We start from the raw sequence: 16,662 nt of genomic DNA, 5'->3' as shown, positions 1-16,662 counted from the left end.
TTGGCCAATGCTTCCCAGAGACATCTTCCTAGGTGATGGTGTTAAATAAATAACACTTCCCATAAGTACCTGTTTGTGCCAGCACCATGATGTTTAGAAGCTTAGTTTCAGGGCACAATGCTCAAAGGGTGACTTCCAGATACCTGTCAGAAGGTAGCAAGGCAGTAAGTGCACATGACTCCTAGAACTGGGGTCAAACTAGACACTTTGGGGATGAGGATTTACTCTGTTATCAGAAAAATGTGAAAGAGATTAGAGACAGAGAAGGTCCCGTTAGACTTTGGGAAAGTTTGAGGAGCAACTGGTTTTGTCACTTTTTTGAATTGTTTATTTATTGGTTACACTCCTATTATATTAAACATCTGGCATCATCCACCTGCTATTCCAGGTACTCACAATGGATCAGTCAAAAAAGTAACAGGCTGTACCTTCATAAACATGACATGGATAGGAAGAAATTGCAGCAAGAAGCTCTTCTGGGAAGGACTTAAGGTGGCTGGTAACTGAGAAATCATAGGTAACAATAGCTGGGATTACAAGATGCTGGACAGTATAAGAGACACTCTTGAGGGTTAACTTGACTGTATCTCACATCACCTACATCCTAAGCTGGTGAGCATTCTGTGAAAGGTTTACTGACCACACCTTCTGTTGTCAGCACACATCAAAGCAAGTAGTTGTGCATTTTTGTGAGAAAGATCATTATAAAAGCATTTGGAGGTGTCCAACTGTGCACTGAAAAACACAGGATCCTAGATAATATTGTTTGAAATAAAAGACACACAAACACCAAAATCACATGCTATGTCATTCAGCTTTGTGAACCATACATTTTAGAAAAAATCTATATGTAGGAGTGAACCCCACAAAGTTATCTGCCCATGAGGGTGGAGACAAGTAAATTAGCATAGGTAGAGATAAAAGGAAGTGAAAGGAAAAAGGACCTCCTCTTTTGGAAGCCGGCCATGCTTCTGACTCCCAGCTTGTGTGATTCTCTCTCTGGTAAATAAATATATTGTATTCCCTATAGCACTGACTATCATCATTTTCTGGTGTCAGTCATTATCTATAGAGACAGATTTCAGATCACATACATAATCCATTTAATTAGATTATAAAACAATGGGGATGATACATTGGGACTATGCATTTTCTAGGAATAGGGAAATGATTCAGCATGAGATGTAGCCTCCAGAAATCTCTGTTCACACATCAAAGAAAGGCACTTGGTTGATATCTTCAGTGGCATTCACAGTGCAAAAAACATCTCATTTATTTGAAGAAGCTTCAAGTAAGGTGGAAGAGTGTAAGCACTGATCTAGGGCCTGGTTTCCAACAGGTCTCTCAGGGCCAAAAAGAAGTGTCCATTATCAATAGGACTGAGTACAGCACCTCAGCAAAGTTATCGAGCCAAGAAGCAGATCTGGTATTCTGGGGGCACTCTTGCAAAGCCATCCTCCTTGGGACTGAGGTCAATGTCTTTAGGAGCCATGGGACTGGACACAGAGAAGTTTTGTAGGATGGTGGTGAAGAAAAGGAACAGTTCACTGCGGGCAATACCTTCACCAAGACAAATGCGCTTTCCTGTGGGAACAGAGAATGAGCCATATGAGACCCAGAGCATGTATAACCTTGGATTGTATCATCTCTAAAGCAATGAAAATGGATGTGTTTGACCATCTCCTGCAATTCAAAGGAGAGTAGTAAGAAACTCTCAAATCCTTAAAGAACTGGTGCAAGGGCCAGTGACACATCTCAGACTCCGGAAAGCAACCTGCCATCAATCCAGATGACATGAGTTCAATACCTTAGGCCCACACATTACAGGAGAGAAGCAATTCCTACAAGCTATCCTCTGATATAAACACACACACACACACACACACACACACACACACACACACACCACCACCACCACCAAAACCACCACTACCACCATTGCAACACACAATAAATAAATAATTCATAGCATGTGTGCCATTTTGTTGATGGATGTCTCATGAGCACTTGTGACAAATCTGTACATTTTGTTGGATTACTAGTGTCTTTTCTTCCAGATCTGTAAAAATCCACTTACAGTAGGAACCAAATGTGTACGTGTACACCAGTATAATGCAACATTTTTAGTGTTCCTCCTTTTTCATGTGATGGGATTGGTACCTAACAATGGCTGCCCAGAGGGTCAAGGTTTATAAAGGTTTCTAGATTAACAACTAGATGATGTTATGCATCCTATATAAGCTATACATAGAATCATGTGCCTGTAAATGACACTGGAAAATGATGGGATCAGAACAGTGTGGGAGCCTCTTCTGTCTCTCCTTACTCCATTTGGGGATGACAGAGAGCAGAGAGGCTCAGCAGGAATGCATCTTCTAGAATACAGCAATGAGAGGCTGGATTGGGGGCTCTTTCAAAGATAACTTGCTTAACACACTCAGCTCAGGATTCTATAAGGACATGGGTGCAGGGAGACAACAAAAGTTTAAGCATTTGTTTCTAGAACAGCTCCTTCTCCAAAAGATTAAAATTCTGAACATGAAGTTTCCATGTTTGCATCCCATAGAGTTCGTTAAAGTTCATTGGAGGCAGCTTTTGCATGTAACAAACTACCCAAATGCAATAGTCAAATGAATTACACACTGTCTTGAGATTATATTCTCCCAATGAAGAACTAATCTCAGTCACTAAGAGCAGTTGACTTATCCCAGGCTGCGAACTAATCCAGCACGAATGAATTAGTAATTCAAAAGCAGAGCTGGCACCAACCATGCTTTGTGTCCATGCCAATATCCCTCTTGTATACAGAAAACACATGCTGACACTGATGGGTGCTGTAATTCGTGCCTTTCTCTGTTTCAGGATATTACCCATCGTGAATGGATTTTGGCTCATAAAAATACTAGTAATTTTGATGTATCATACAATTTAACAAGAGCATACAACAGGGGCAAGTGTGTCAAGACCTACCACATCTCCCCAGTGCTCAGTGCTAAGGTCAGTGTCTCCCCAGCCATCAAGATCTTACCCTGTTGATAGCAATATACATAGATGATGTCAATTGATCTTGCTGTTGCTTATTTAAAAATGAATTTGCTCAGGTTTAGAGGCTTCTATATACCTCCCTCAAAGTCCTCACAACAAGGACACACCTTTAGTTCAAGAGTCCCATATGGGAATTTAGGTTTATTGAATGGAATTCTTCAAACAAAGCACTGGAATAGACTCAGTAAATATTGACCTAGTCCTGTCTGTGTCCTGGAGTAGGTTCCTGTCCCCTAGTGTTTGGGAAAGGAAGCACAGGACCATCTCACCTATAGAGAAGGGCATAAAAGCTTCATTTTTCTTCAGGGCCCCATTGGCATCCAGGAAGTGGTCAGGATTGAAAGTATCTGGTTGCTTAAAGTACTTTGGGTCATGCAGAGCTGAACTCAGGATGGGGTACACTTCAGTGTCCTAGGAGACATTATGGGATACAAAGATGTTAATACTCCCTAAATCACAGATGTAGACATTCAATCAATCAACAAGACACATGAAATTCTGAGGCATTGGCAGCAGGCTGGTACTAGTATAAAGTAGAATACAGAAGGCTGATAATATAGAGAATGGCAGGTGGTCTCACCTTGGGGAGCAGGTACCCTCGGAACCAAGTGTCTCTGGTGACTCTGTGTGGCACACCAGCTGGGATAATGTCTGAAAATCTCTGAATCTCATTGATGACAGCCTCAGTGTATGGCATTTTGTGGCGGTCTTCAAGGGATGGTTGGCGGTGGGACCCGATTACCTGATCAATCTCCTTTTGGACTTTCTCTGCACATAGACATGGAAGAGTGGGTGTATTTTGTCAGATTTGTAGCAAAGATATTTTATTCTGTGAGCAATAACCTAAGAAAGAGGGCAGTAATGAGAATCTTCTGAAAAAACTCTGTACAAACTGTCCTGCATTTAAGCGACTGTCCCTCTCTGCTCATGTTTAAAACTATATGAAATCTGTCCTTGGTGAGTTTCAACCACATTTAAGCAGGGTTTTTTGTATAAAGAGAAAAGGAGCTACTGTATTAGAAGAATTTGAAGCAATAATAATTGTGTGAGAGTGAGCAGAAGAAAAGAAATAAAAATTCACACCTTTGCTAGGGAATGTGTTGTCTCTTTATACACATATGCTCAAGAACACATAGACACTCTCTCTCTCACACACATATAAAAATGCGCATACAAGGGCACAAACACACACACAGAGACAGACTTCCACTCATGCATGTGCCACAACTTAACATGGAATTTTATGTTAATTACTCGAGGTTCTATCCTCAGAAATATAACTAAGAAGCAGATAGATTAGCAAATGAGAATATCAACAGATGAGGATAAAAAGTAATACATAAGAAAATGAATGAATATATTAATAAGTAGAGAGTTTCATGAGTTAATGAAATGAATAGACATTGAACTTTAAATCAACAGGTGATCCAAAATGTAGGAATACATGATAAAGGAAAGATGAATTCAAAGGACAGTTAGTGAAGGGAATAAGGAATGAAACAGGTTAATAGAAGGACAGATGAATGTATGAATGAATCACTGACAAATAATTTATGTAAATCTAGTGATCAAAGGAAAGATAAGTTGATAAACTGAAACAAATTAATGAAATGACTTGCAGGGTGATTAAAGAATCAATTGGTCAGTGGATTGAAATAGTGTTGAATGGGTGCATATTCTGAATGTGTATGGGGATGTGTGTGTATGAATAAGTATTTATAGTTGTGTGGATGGAAGGATGGTTGAGTAACTAGATATTTGGAAAGAGAAATGGCTTAGACAGATGGGAAAATCTATGAAGGTATAGGTGGATGACAAATGGGTGGTCATACATGTAGGTGAACAAATAGAATAAATAGATGAATGAAGAGGTGCATGGATAGAATGATGAATGAATAGAAAAATGTAAAGATGGAAGGAAATAAGGAAGGAAGGAAATAAAGAGGAAATATAAGTTCGATTGATGGATGTATCACCCTTTAAGTGATAGTAAAAGATGGTTCAGCTGGGTGTTCATTCACATATGACCCACAGTACTGACTTAGATTAGAAGTAGACCAAACCCTCCAGAGTCCCAGATGTAAGAGGCACATGTCTCTCTCATCTACACAAAACGCCAAAGCCAAAATGGAAGTAGAAGCTCCTTCACTTGTTGCCAGTGACACACCTGCAACATGGGGGTACTTGAGCAGGAGCAGGAAGCCATAGCGGAGCGTGGTGCTGCTGGTCTCGGTGCCAGCAAAGAAGAGAGACAGCACGGTGATCATGAGGTTCCGGTGATGGAACTCCGTGTGTGGGTTGGACTTCTCCTGGTTCCAGAGAGGAGAGAGAAGGGAGGGTCAGGGTGACTGGAGCCTTACAGAGAGATAAACACATGCTGGGATCTCCCCTTTTGTCTTTCATTTTAGGAACCACATGTCATGTCTCAACCTTGAAAATGTCTCTTGGTCTGTTCTGTCTTCTGTCTCTACTTTGTTCCTTGCTAGTTTGTCATGTTTTGTCTACCAAAATCTCTCTTCCTCTGCGACACTTTCTGTTTTATTGTCCCTTGCATTGTTTCTTCCACAGCAATCTTTCTCCCTACTTCATTTTCTTATTCCTTTCTCTATTCTCCATTTTCTGGATTATAGTGTTTCTTCTCCACTCAATTTCTTGTCCATTCTTCCAATTGTCTGTCTCCCCCAACTCTTTTCCACTGCTCAAGTTCTCAACTTTTATTTTTACCTATTCACTCAATAATTCATGCAGGATTTACCTTTTCCATACGTAGAAGATAGGTATCTATGAAGTCTCTTGGATTACTGGGGTCCAAGTTTGCCCTGTGCTTCTCCACACTATGTCCAATGTATTCAAGGATTTCCTGCAGGTTTTTGGAAACTTGTACGTGGGTACCAGGAAAGTACTTCAGGAAGCCAGAAAAGAACTCAAACATCTGCATGAAAGAAAGGACCAGGAGGTCACCTGGAGCTATCAGGTCTCAAGGAGCAGGATGTGTTCCTAGGTTCCCATATGTCATGAAAATCCACTTTCTCTCCTTCCATCCTATGCTCTAACCACTATTTGCTCATCTCTTGCTCCTTCATTTCGCCTTTCAAGAACATATACATACACCATTTTGTCATTCTGTCTCTCTTATTCTTTCTCTGACACTTTTCTTGTGTACTCTATTTCCTGAGTCACTATTTTGTGTTTCATTTTCTTTTTCAATCAGGGTCTCTTGTCGTTCACATTGTACTCAAATTGATACTTATTCAAAGATGGCCTTGTTGAGGTGTTAAGCCACCTTCCTTTCTTCCCTCTAGGACTCAGGCTGCTTGGGTTTCCATGTTGTCTTGGCCCTGTATCCCGCCTCTCTCTTTCTCTAAATTGTGTTCAAAATTGGTCTGGATAATAAAATGATAGAGCTAGATAGAATGGATTCTTTTAAGAAAGATATCATCACATCTCTCCCTCCTGCTCTCAATCTTCTTGTCTCTCCATGTAATCTCTGACTTTCTTCCAGACCTTCTTCACCAACAGAACGGAATCTTATTTCCTCTGCCTTGGATGCTTCCCTCTCCCCAACCACTAACCTGACTGGATAGTGTACTAAGGAGTGAGGTGATCTGATAGAACAGGTCCAACAGGCGCAGGAACTGGCCATCTCTGTAGTCAAAGCGCTCTCCAAAGACAATGGAACAGATGATATTGGCTGTGATGCACTGGAAGAGGAAGGTGGGGTCCAGAGGTGCTCCTGGATGGTGAAAAGTCAAGACAGGAGACATGGCATCAAGAGGAGAATTTGGACTTGTCCCCATCTCCATGCAGCTGTTCACACCACTCATTACTCAAAGAATGGCAACATTTGCTGCCCCATCTTCACATATGATGTACTGGGTCCTGCACTCAGGATTGCACACATCACTTTATTTAGTTTCCTCTCAATATTATACATAATGTGCAATGATATTAGTATATACAGAGATAGTCACTAATTTCTCCAAGTTAATATAGCTACTTATGACTGTGTCCAGGACACAGATCCATAGATGTGACAAGGAGAGCATGTGTAAATTACTCCCTAACCTGCATCCCTTCCCAGGCCAACATTATGACTCTGATCCAATTGGAATATCATACTTGCAGGAATGGTGCACAGAATTGTTTAGTGGTTTGCTTTATGGATTTTGTAGTCTCTCATCTGTGAGTCTTCCTCGATTTCTTCTCTGTTCCTAGGCTCTATGGTGTTCCAAGAACCATCAGCATCTGGAATCTGCCTCCTTTATATTCCAGTTTTATTCATGGGCCTTCATAGTAGGAGGGATGCTATCAGTCCAGCAGTATTGGGTCATTGGCGTTACTCTCTCTGAGTCTCACTTGTCTATTGTTTTTAATTGTTCTGCAGATCGTTTACTGATGCATGTCAGTTTCTTTTTCTTTTCCCTCACACTATCTGCTTTCTTCTGCTCTCTACTCTCCTCATTCCCTTTCCACCGTATTTTCTCTTCTCTTTGGTTTCTTAAGATCCATAGCAGCTTTTTGGTCTATGTCACCCTGATTTATCCTTCTGTTTTCTTAGTTTCTTGATATCCTTTACTATTTTTGGCCTCTATGTCTCATGTCTCCTGAGAAATGTTAGAAGATGACAAACACCAGCCTGAAGAAATGAATTGCTGACAACAGACTCTGTCAACAATGTGCCCTGTTGCCGGGTGGTGGTGGCGCAACGCCTTTAATCCCAGCACTCGGGAGGCAGAGACAGGTGGATCTCTGTGAGTTTGAGGCCGGGCTGGACCGATAGCCTCCAAAACAATACAGAGAAACCCTGTCTCATAAAAACCAAATAAACAACAAAAAACCCCCCCCAAAAACAATGTGCCCTATTATGAAGTTTTTGTAATTACGCAGAAATGCCTATAATTCTCACACAGTGAAACACCCCACAGGTCCTCTTCACTGCCCTATCCAGAAAACATCCACAAGGTAAAACACAGTTCCCTACTTCCAACACTTAACTTGGACAAAGACCATGTTTGAGACTGCTTAATATAACCAATATGGCCTTGAATACCATATGAAATCAAGGATGACCCCTACCTTCTAATCCCCTACATAAATCTCAAGTATACCAACACAAATAGAATTAACAATATGCAAATGGTGTGGTATTACAGATAAGACAAGGAATTTTATGTGTGTTAGGCTGGCACAACAGCATATACCTCTTTTTCTCTTTGAAATAAGATTTCATGATGTAGCCACACTGGCTTTGAATGTATGACCCTCCTGTCTCTGTCCCCTGAGTATTGGGAGGACAGATTTGTGTCATAATTCAAGACTGACATGCATTATTAACACAGGCATCAATTTCCCTGAAGATAAGTAGTCAACATGCAAATGACTCAATATATGTCTCTGAGTTATTCTTAAATGCTCATTTCTTCCTGTGATCCTTCTGTAATTCTCTCTTCCTCTCCCCAGTGTCAATGTGTGTATGCTTGTGTGTATGTTTGTGTGTGTGTGTGTGTGTGTGTGCACATGCGTGTGCCTGTGCCTTTGCCTGTGTCTGTGTTGGTGTGTGTCTGTGTGGGCAAGTATTTTTTCTCTGACCATGTATGTCTATTTTCTTTCTTTGGATGTGCACATATGTCCTGGCTTCACCATCTTTCTTTATGCCTATGATTTGGGACTCACCCTGGGATTTCCTTAGCTCCTCTACCAAACATTGGGCTTCCTCCTGAATCCGCTCCTCCACACTCCGCTTTCCCATGCCGAAGTCTCTCATGGTAACTAGAGAGAATCTCCGAAGGATCTTCCAACGTTCCCCATTGGAAAAGATCACACCTAAGAATGTAAGGGAAATATGGTTGAGTTACAGAGGAAGTTCAAAGAAACCTGGATCCTTCTCCGCCCTTGCCCACCCTTCTATCAGATTCTCCTCTATCTGTGCCCATTCTCCATCACATTTCACCCGAATCTTTGAGACTCTTACCATAGTCCATGAAAATAGGTTTAAGCACAGCAATTGCTGTCCGGCCAGAGAAAGCCTCAGCTTGGTCCACTAGAGCCTCCCTTATGGCCTCTGTCCCATACAACATGACCACTGGCTTTGGTCCCAGGTGCAATGTAAACACATCTCCATATTTTCCTTGAAACTGTCAAGCATAAGGGAACCATTGTTGTAGTTAGTCAGGGCAGACATTGTTGTTACACAGTTAAAACACTAAGATACATATTGGATAAATAGGAATCTCCCCCAAGCCTGGCTACCATATTGCTTCTGAGAATCTAGCATTATCAGAGTTAATACAACACTATGAATGTCTGCATGGGTGTTAGACATTCTGAGCAATACTGTGAAAGTAAATGTGGTGGATCTGGGGTTGAAAATCATCTGTGACTGCTGTTGCTCTGGAAGCCAGCCCCGGCTACATGAAAACTTTGTCAAAAGATAAACATGATGTAGATGTGATATAGGAAAACTGAGAGTGATGAATTGACATTACAATGGATCCAGCATTAAACTTGCTGAGGAAATGTTAAGTTGCACAAGGTAGGGTTTAACTACAGGAGTACTGTCTTTAATATGAGTCAGTAATAAGTAATAAAATAACCAGACATGTTAGAAACTACAGGAAAATAGTTGTACCTTGAACATAATTGTAGATTAGGCTTGCTGCAGCTTAGGCTTCTGAGAATATATTCTGTTAATATCTGTTAGTATAGAGTGTTGCAAATTGGGCCCCATTCCCATATAATGTCTCTACTGGGCAGTTTAAAGTGGGTGGCACCGGGAAAAATGACCATCAAATCCTGGTTTTCTTATCAGGAGGAATATAATTCTTCCATGAGGACAGGTTGGCACTGAGTGTGGTTGTTTTGAATAGGATTGACCCCACAGAATCACATATATGAATGCTTTGTCACCAGGAAGTGGTACTATTTTAAAATATGAGAAGAATTAGGAGGTGTGAACTTGCTGGAGGAAGTGTGTCACAGGGAGAGGGCTTTCAGATTTTAAAAGCCTATGTTAATCCCAGAGTTTTTTCTATGCCTAGGGGACAGGATGTGTATCTCAGCTGCTGTTCCAGTGACTGCCATCCTTGTTGTCATGCTCCTAATATGATGACAATGAACTGAACATCAGGAATTTGCTATGTAGGCCAGTATGATTTGGGAGACACTATGTAGTTTAAGTTGTCTCTAGTCATTCTCAAGCCTCAGTATCTGAAGTGCTAGGTTTGCTTGTGTGGGCCAAACCCAGCCCAAAATGCCTTTCTCCTAAGTATTTTCAGTCCACAGATGGGTAAATGTGTAAGTAAAAATCTGCCTTTGTGTAGAATCAGCTATAATCTTTGAAGATGAATGAATACATACAAACTTCATCTCCAAATGTTTGTACAACATCAAAAATACATATACCTGTTCATCATATGAATGAACCAGATTACTCCTATAAAGAAACCTACTTAATATGATGTTACACCAAACATACTGGTGAGCCCACACTGGGAAATCTTGTATATCAATAAAAAAGTTGGTCTATCAGATGATTGATAGAAATGATCACCCACTTAATTTTGGCATAAAAGAAACTTCTTATGTTTGCTGTTATTTAAATGAAGCTTGAGCACACTTAAAGTTAATCCACTGAGTCTGAATAGTGAAAAAGTGGTGATGATAGGTCATACCACAAGGAGTAATAAGATTGAGAACTGTTGTTTTTGATTAATGATCAACTTGAACAACATCATAGTTCAAAGTTAAAACTGGAATAGCTGGAGAGATGGATCAGAGGTTAATATGTAGTTCAGAGGATCTGGCTTTGGTTCCTAGCCCACACATGGTAGTCTACAAGTATCATTAACTCCAATTGTAGGGGATCCAATGCGTTCTTTTGACCTCTACATATATCTGGCACGCACATGGAACACAGACATTTGTGTAGGTAAAACACCCTTTTTACATAAAGGAAAAAGAAATATAAAAGAAATTTCCAGAGATCTACAAGGATGACACCAACTGGCAAATTAAGCAATAGTGGAGAGGCTACCTTAAAAACCCTTCCCCAATAATGAGATTGATGACTACCTTAAATGCCATCATAGAGCCTTCATTCAGTTGCTGATGGAAGCAAAGGCAGACACTCACAGCTAAACAGTGAACTAAACTCCTGGAACTCAGTAGCAGAGAGGGAGGAGTGATGAGCAAAGGGATCAAGACCAATCTGGGTAAACCCCTAGAAACAGCTGACCTGAACAAGTGGGAGCTCATGGACCCCAGGCTGATGGCTGAGAGGACTTATCCAGACCCCCTGAATGTTGGTGTCAGTGAGGAGGCCTTGGCACACAAATGGATTTTGGGAGCCCATTCCACCCTGGACACATGGAGGAGGTCCTACTGCCTGCCTTAGATGAAATAACAGATTCTGGAAATCCCCCATGGAGGGCCTCATCCTCCCTGGGCAGCGAAGTGGGGACTGGGTGGTGCTTTGGACGGAGGTGGGGGAGGAGTGGAATGAGAGGGAAAGACAGAAGTAGAAGAATACATTAAACAACATTAAGACCAATATGAGGTCACAAGAGTCTAGGGATTCCACACCAGCAAGACCCGAAGATCCCAACAAAGATGAAACAGCAGAGAATGACCTTAAAAACAACTTTATGAAGACAATAGAGACCCTCAGAGAGGAAATGACCAAACCCCTTAAAAATAGAAGAAAAATGCAAGAAATGGAGGAAAAGACAAACCAAAGCCTGCAAGAAATAAGCAAATCTCTTAAAGAAAGCAATGAATGTCAGTAAAAACCAACTAAAAAAACAGGTTAAGAAAACACTACAAACAGTTCAAGGCTTGAAAGTTGAAATGCTGACAATAAAGAAAACAGACTGGGGGAATGCTATAAATAGAAAAGCTGGGTAAAATATCAGGAACTACAGATGCAAGCATAGCCAACAGAATACAAGAGATGGAAGAGAGAATCTCAGGTCTTGAAGATACACTAGAGGAAATAGATTCATTAACAAAAGAAAACCCTAACCCTTACAAATCCCTAACACAAAATATCTAGGAAATATGAGACACCATGAAAACACCAAACCATAGAATAATAGGTATTGAAAAAGATGAAGAAACCCTCCTCAAAGGTGGTTAAAACCTATTCAACAAAATCGTAGAAGAAAACTTTCCCAACCTAAAGAAAGATATGCCAATGAAAGTACAAGAAGCTTGCAGAACAACAAATAGACTGAAGCACAAAAATGTCCCCTCACCACATAATAATCAAAACACCAAGCATACAGAATAAAGAAAGAATATTAAGAGCAGCAAAGGAAAAGGGCTAAGAAACAGATAAAATCAGACCTATCATAATTACACCTGATTTCTCAAAGGAAACTCTGAAAAACAGATCTTGGATAGATGTTCTAAGAGACCATGGATGCCATTCAAGACTACTATCCCAGCAAAGCTTCCAATCACTATATATAGAGAAAACAAAATACTCCATGCAAAACCAGATTTAAATTATACAGATATACAATTCCAGCACTACAGAAAGTACAGGAAGAAAAACTCCAACCTAAGGAAACTAACTACACTCACATATACATAGGTAATAGATACACACTTTACCACAAGCCAAAAGATAAAAAGGGGAAAATATATATACAATACCACCACCACCAACAACAAATCCAAGGCAAACAAGAATTAACACTCAATTGTCCTTAATTTCCCTCAATATTAATGGTCTTAACTTGCCTATAAAAAGACACAGGCAAACAGAATGGATATAAAGACAGAATCCACCCTTCTGCTGCATACAAGAAACACTTCAACTTCAAAGCAGACATTACCTCAGAGTAAAGTACTGGGAAAAGATTTTACAATCAAATGGCCTTAAGAAGCAAGCTGGTGTAGCTATCCCAATAGCTAACAAATTAGACATTAAACTAAACTTAATCAAAAGAGATAAAGAAGATCATTTTATATTTATCTCAGGAAAACCCCATGAAGATGAATTCTCAATTCTGAATACCTATGCCCCAAATAAAAAGGCAACCATATTCATAAAAGAAGCATTACTAAAACTCAAATCATATATAAAACCTCATACACTTGTAGTGGGAGACTTCAAAACCTCACTCTCAAAACTAAACAGTAAAAAGAGACAGAAACTTAACAAAGAAACACAGGAACTAATAGAAGTTATGAACCAATTGGGCTTAGCTGACATCTGTAGAACAGTCCATTCAAACACAAAAGAATATACCTTTTTCTCAGCACCACATGGTACCTTTTATAAAATGAACTACATTCTCATCAATGAAGCAAATCTCAGAAGACACAAAAAATTGGAGTAACTCCCAACAACAACAAAATAACTTGTGGAGATTCAGTCTCAAATATAAGTTAAAACAAATAAACTTGTCATTAATGGAGGATCATTTAAAATCCAAGGAGTAACAAATACAGTGTCCAAGAGGGAGACCTCCATAGCCATGGGGCGAGACAGAGGAATCTGATGGGGGATATCCTTCTGTATTCTGTATGATGTGAATATATGTTTCTATCATTGGTTAATGAATAAAGCTGTTTTGGCCAATGGACAGGTAGGAAGTATATCCAGGGCTACCCGAGTAGGAGAATGCTGGGAAGACAAATTTGCAGAGTAACCAGAGAGATGCTATGTATCTGAGGAAGGAGTAGCATGCAGGAGCATTGTGGATAAGTCACAGCCTCACAGTAATACATAGTATAATAGATATGGGTTAATAATTAAGAGAGAGTAGGCCAATAGAAGCCCGAGACACTAGCCAAACAGTTTATAATTAATATAATCCTCTGTGTTTTTATTTGGGACTGAAGCTCTGTAGCACCTGGCAGGACAGAAACTCCATCTTGAGGAGAAGAACTTACAGTCACTGCTTCAGTGCTCTCACAGATAGTAGTATCACAGATGCTGATTAATTATTAATAAACAAATGGTAATTCAGCATTAAATCCAAAATGTGAGGCGTTGATGAAGAGACTGGTAAATATAATTCCAGCTGCTGGAAGAAACTGATAATTACTTCTTACTCAACCCTCCTACCACCCTGCCTGCCTATCCTCCCCTTTGTCTCTCAACACCTCAAGCTAATCTTAGCTCTTTCTTTATTGTCAGGAGAAAAACCTGTTTTTGATGATTCTGACAATTTTATTGTTTTCTGGAACAGTCCCCATAGAGTGAAATTCTACATCCTTACACCTCAAGACATCTACAACTTTCATACTCCAAGCAGAGTGTCCCACACAATTCAAGCTTATCAAGGACAAGTCTGCTAATCTGAGCACAATCCATCACTAATAAACATCTCCCCTAACACCCAGTGATTTAACCTACAGCCTGGAAGGGGTCTCTTGCTCATCCTGATGAGTGATCTCCACAAACAAAAGGAGAAGCAAGCCAACACTAAGGTACCATATAAATCTCACCTGCCTGAAAGAATTGAGAAGGCCTCCTTTGTCCATCTGCAGGAGGTTTCCTAAGAAGGGCAGAGGACGGGGTCCTGGTGGGAGGCGGCCACGAGCCTTTGGGTGACGCCTGACCAGGAGCACTAAGAAGCCCAGGAGGAGAGTGAGAAGGAGCAGGGTACTAGGCTCCATGGTCCTCAACCGAACACCATCCACTTCACTGCACAATCCAGCAGGACCTTTTAAACTGAATCATGATCTCTACCCAGTTACGCAACTTAAACTGCTCCTGCCTCCTCTCTTATCACTGTCCAGGAGTGACCTAACCCATACTTCCTGCTTTGCTGGCCTGCCAGTGACCTGCTCGCTCATTATTCCCTTTCCCCTGTGCTAGATGTTGGCAAGGACGGCACGAAACAGAAACATAGGTCAAAAGGGCATTGGGTATGGTGTCAATTACTGTGAGTGAGTGCACAAATACCAGCTCACCTCTTTCTATCCAGGCATTGACCTGAGTATGTGCAGTGTAGGCTTTTTATGCATGAAAGATCATTTCTCATATGAATGTGCAGATATGTGTTTGTGTGTTTGAGTCTAGATGTGCTTGCTACTCTATTCTTGTATGTCTGGGGTGTGTTTCATGTATAATCTTTACTTGTAAAGGCCTTTCTGTAATGTTCATAGTTTCATATGTAAATGTGATTAAGTTTAAGTGATAAAAATAGTGTTGTATAATACTCTGTGTGTCTATGCATTCCCAGCCTTGTTTTTTTGAGGGACTGCACTGCAGATATAAATTCCCTAGAGTCTGTTTGCACTCTCTGGCCACTGACAGCCACAGATGGGTGATAAAGAAGAGAGAGAAAGGCAAGAGATTCAGCAGAGCAGAGGCTCTGGAACCAGAAGGATAGAGAGACTGAAATCTGGCATAGGATCATTTGTGGAAACTGGGTGTAAGTACTGAGTAAATTTCATGTAAAATTGATTCAAGTTAGGGTTATTTGAGAGGAAGGAACTTAATTTGACAAAAATCATCCATAAAATCACACTGCAGACAAGAGTGTAGGGCAATTTCCTAATTAGTGATTGATAAGAATTAATAGTGACTGATAGGGTTCAGTCCACAGTAGATGCTGACACCCTTGGGCAGGTGGTGCTGGGTACTCTAAGACAGGGCCTGAGCAAGTCATGAGGAACAAGCAAGTAAGCAGCACCCTCTATGGCCAATGCTTCATCTTCTGCATCCATGTTCTGGCCCTCACGTCCCTGGATGATGACCTGCTAAGAGGAAATGCAAACAAACTGAAACTTTTCCTGCTCCTGTTGCTTTTGTTCATGGTATTCTGTCACAGAAACAGTACCCCAACTAAAATAGTCTCTGATCACTGAGACTAAGGACAAATGGCTTCTTTTCTCTTTCCGGCTGTCTTCATAGGTTATGATGTTCTCTGACCCCATCTCTTGCTATCACTATCTGACAGTGTCTCCGTTATCCCTGTAGTCCCTGTGCTATAAGATGCTGGGATTGTTTTAGGCTGTATTCCGCTGTAGCAGGAAACTGGAAAGTCAGAAACTGTATGAACAGTATTTTTAAATTTATGATTCTGTAAGCAGTTATTTCCAGGAAATCAGTACTGTCATCTGGTGAGTCCCTTGCTGCCGCACTATAACAAGGCAAGGTAGTTAGTAAATGTACATCCTAATGCTAATAAAGAAAGATAAAAAGATACTGGATGTTCTTAGCTATCACACCAATGCAATAATGACTTTTACCCATTCATGGTGTTGTTTTAATGTGAAATATATATTATAGATACATATGTGAACAACTTGCCCCTAAGTGGTAATTGTATTTGTGACTTCCAGTGGATCTCTGGTATGCTGTTCTTTACACAGCTGCTGGTGTCTCCAGCCCCCAACCTTCTTCTCCCACATCTCTGCCTATCTGTGTGTTGACCATCAGAACTCGAGGAAAATCATTACGGAGCCCAAGTATTTTGCAGTTGAAAACTGTGCTCTAATGCCCCCCAAATGTTCAAACTGAGCATGATTCTCATCCCTCTTCACTTATCTTCTTGCACACCACATGTCCATGTCCTTCTCTTGCCATTATTCTAAAACAGACATGCTCCTTCCTCATCACCTTTACTTTCATTGTTTCTTCTAGAGTCATTTAACCCT

General features: G+C 40.6%; 1 protein-coding gene across 1 annotated transcript; it reads right to left on the bottom strand.

The window, feature by feature from the left end:
• Positions 1 to 1,079: 1,079 nt before the first annotated feature.
• Positions 1,080 to 14,719, bottom strand: LOC101844221 (cytochrome P450 2B1-like). The gene is made up of 9 exons (XM_005081834.4): positions 14,503 to 14,719; positions 9,017 to 9,179; positions 8,719 to 8,868; positions 6,618 to 6,778; positions 5,801 to 5,977; positions 5,213 to 5,354; positions 3,626 to 3,813; positions 3,315 to 3,456; positions 1,080 to 1,584 (listed from the first exon to the last, which is right to left on the bottom strand). The coding sequence occupies exons 1-9, from the start codon at positions 14,671 to 14,673 to the stop codon at positions 1,403 to 1,405; spliced, it is 1,476 nt and encodes a 491-aa protein (XP_005081891.1). The 5' UTR covers positions 14,674 to 14,719; the 3' UTR covers positions 1,080 to 1,402.
• Positions 14,720 to 16,662: the final 1,943 nt, after the last annotated feature.

The sequence above is a fragment of the Mesocricetus auratus genome, unplaced genomic scaffold (assembly GCF_017639785.1).
Source record: "Mesocricetus auratus isolate SY011 unplaced genomic scaffold, BCM_Maur_2.0 Super-Scaffold_100046, whole genome shotgun sequence".
In the NCBI taxonomy this organism is placed as follows: Eukaryota; Metazoa; Chordata; class Mammalia; order Rodentia; family Cricetidae; genus Mesocricetus; species Mesocricetus auratus.
This window is presented reverse-complemented; position numbering and strand designations above follow the sequence as displayed.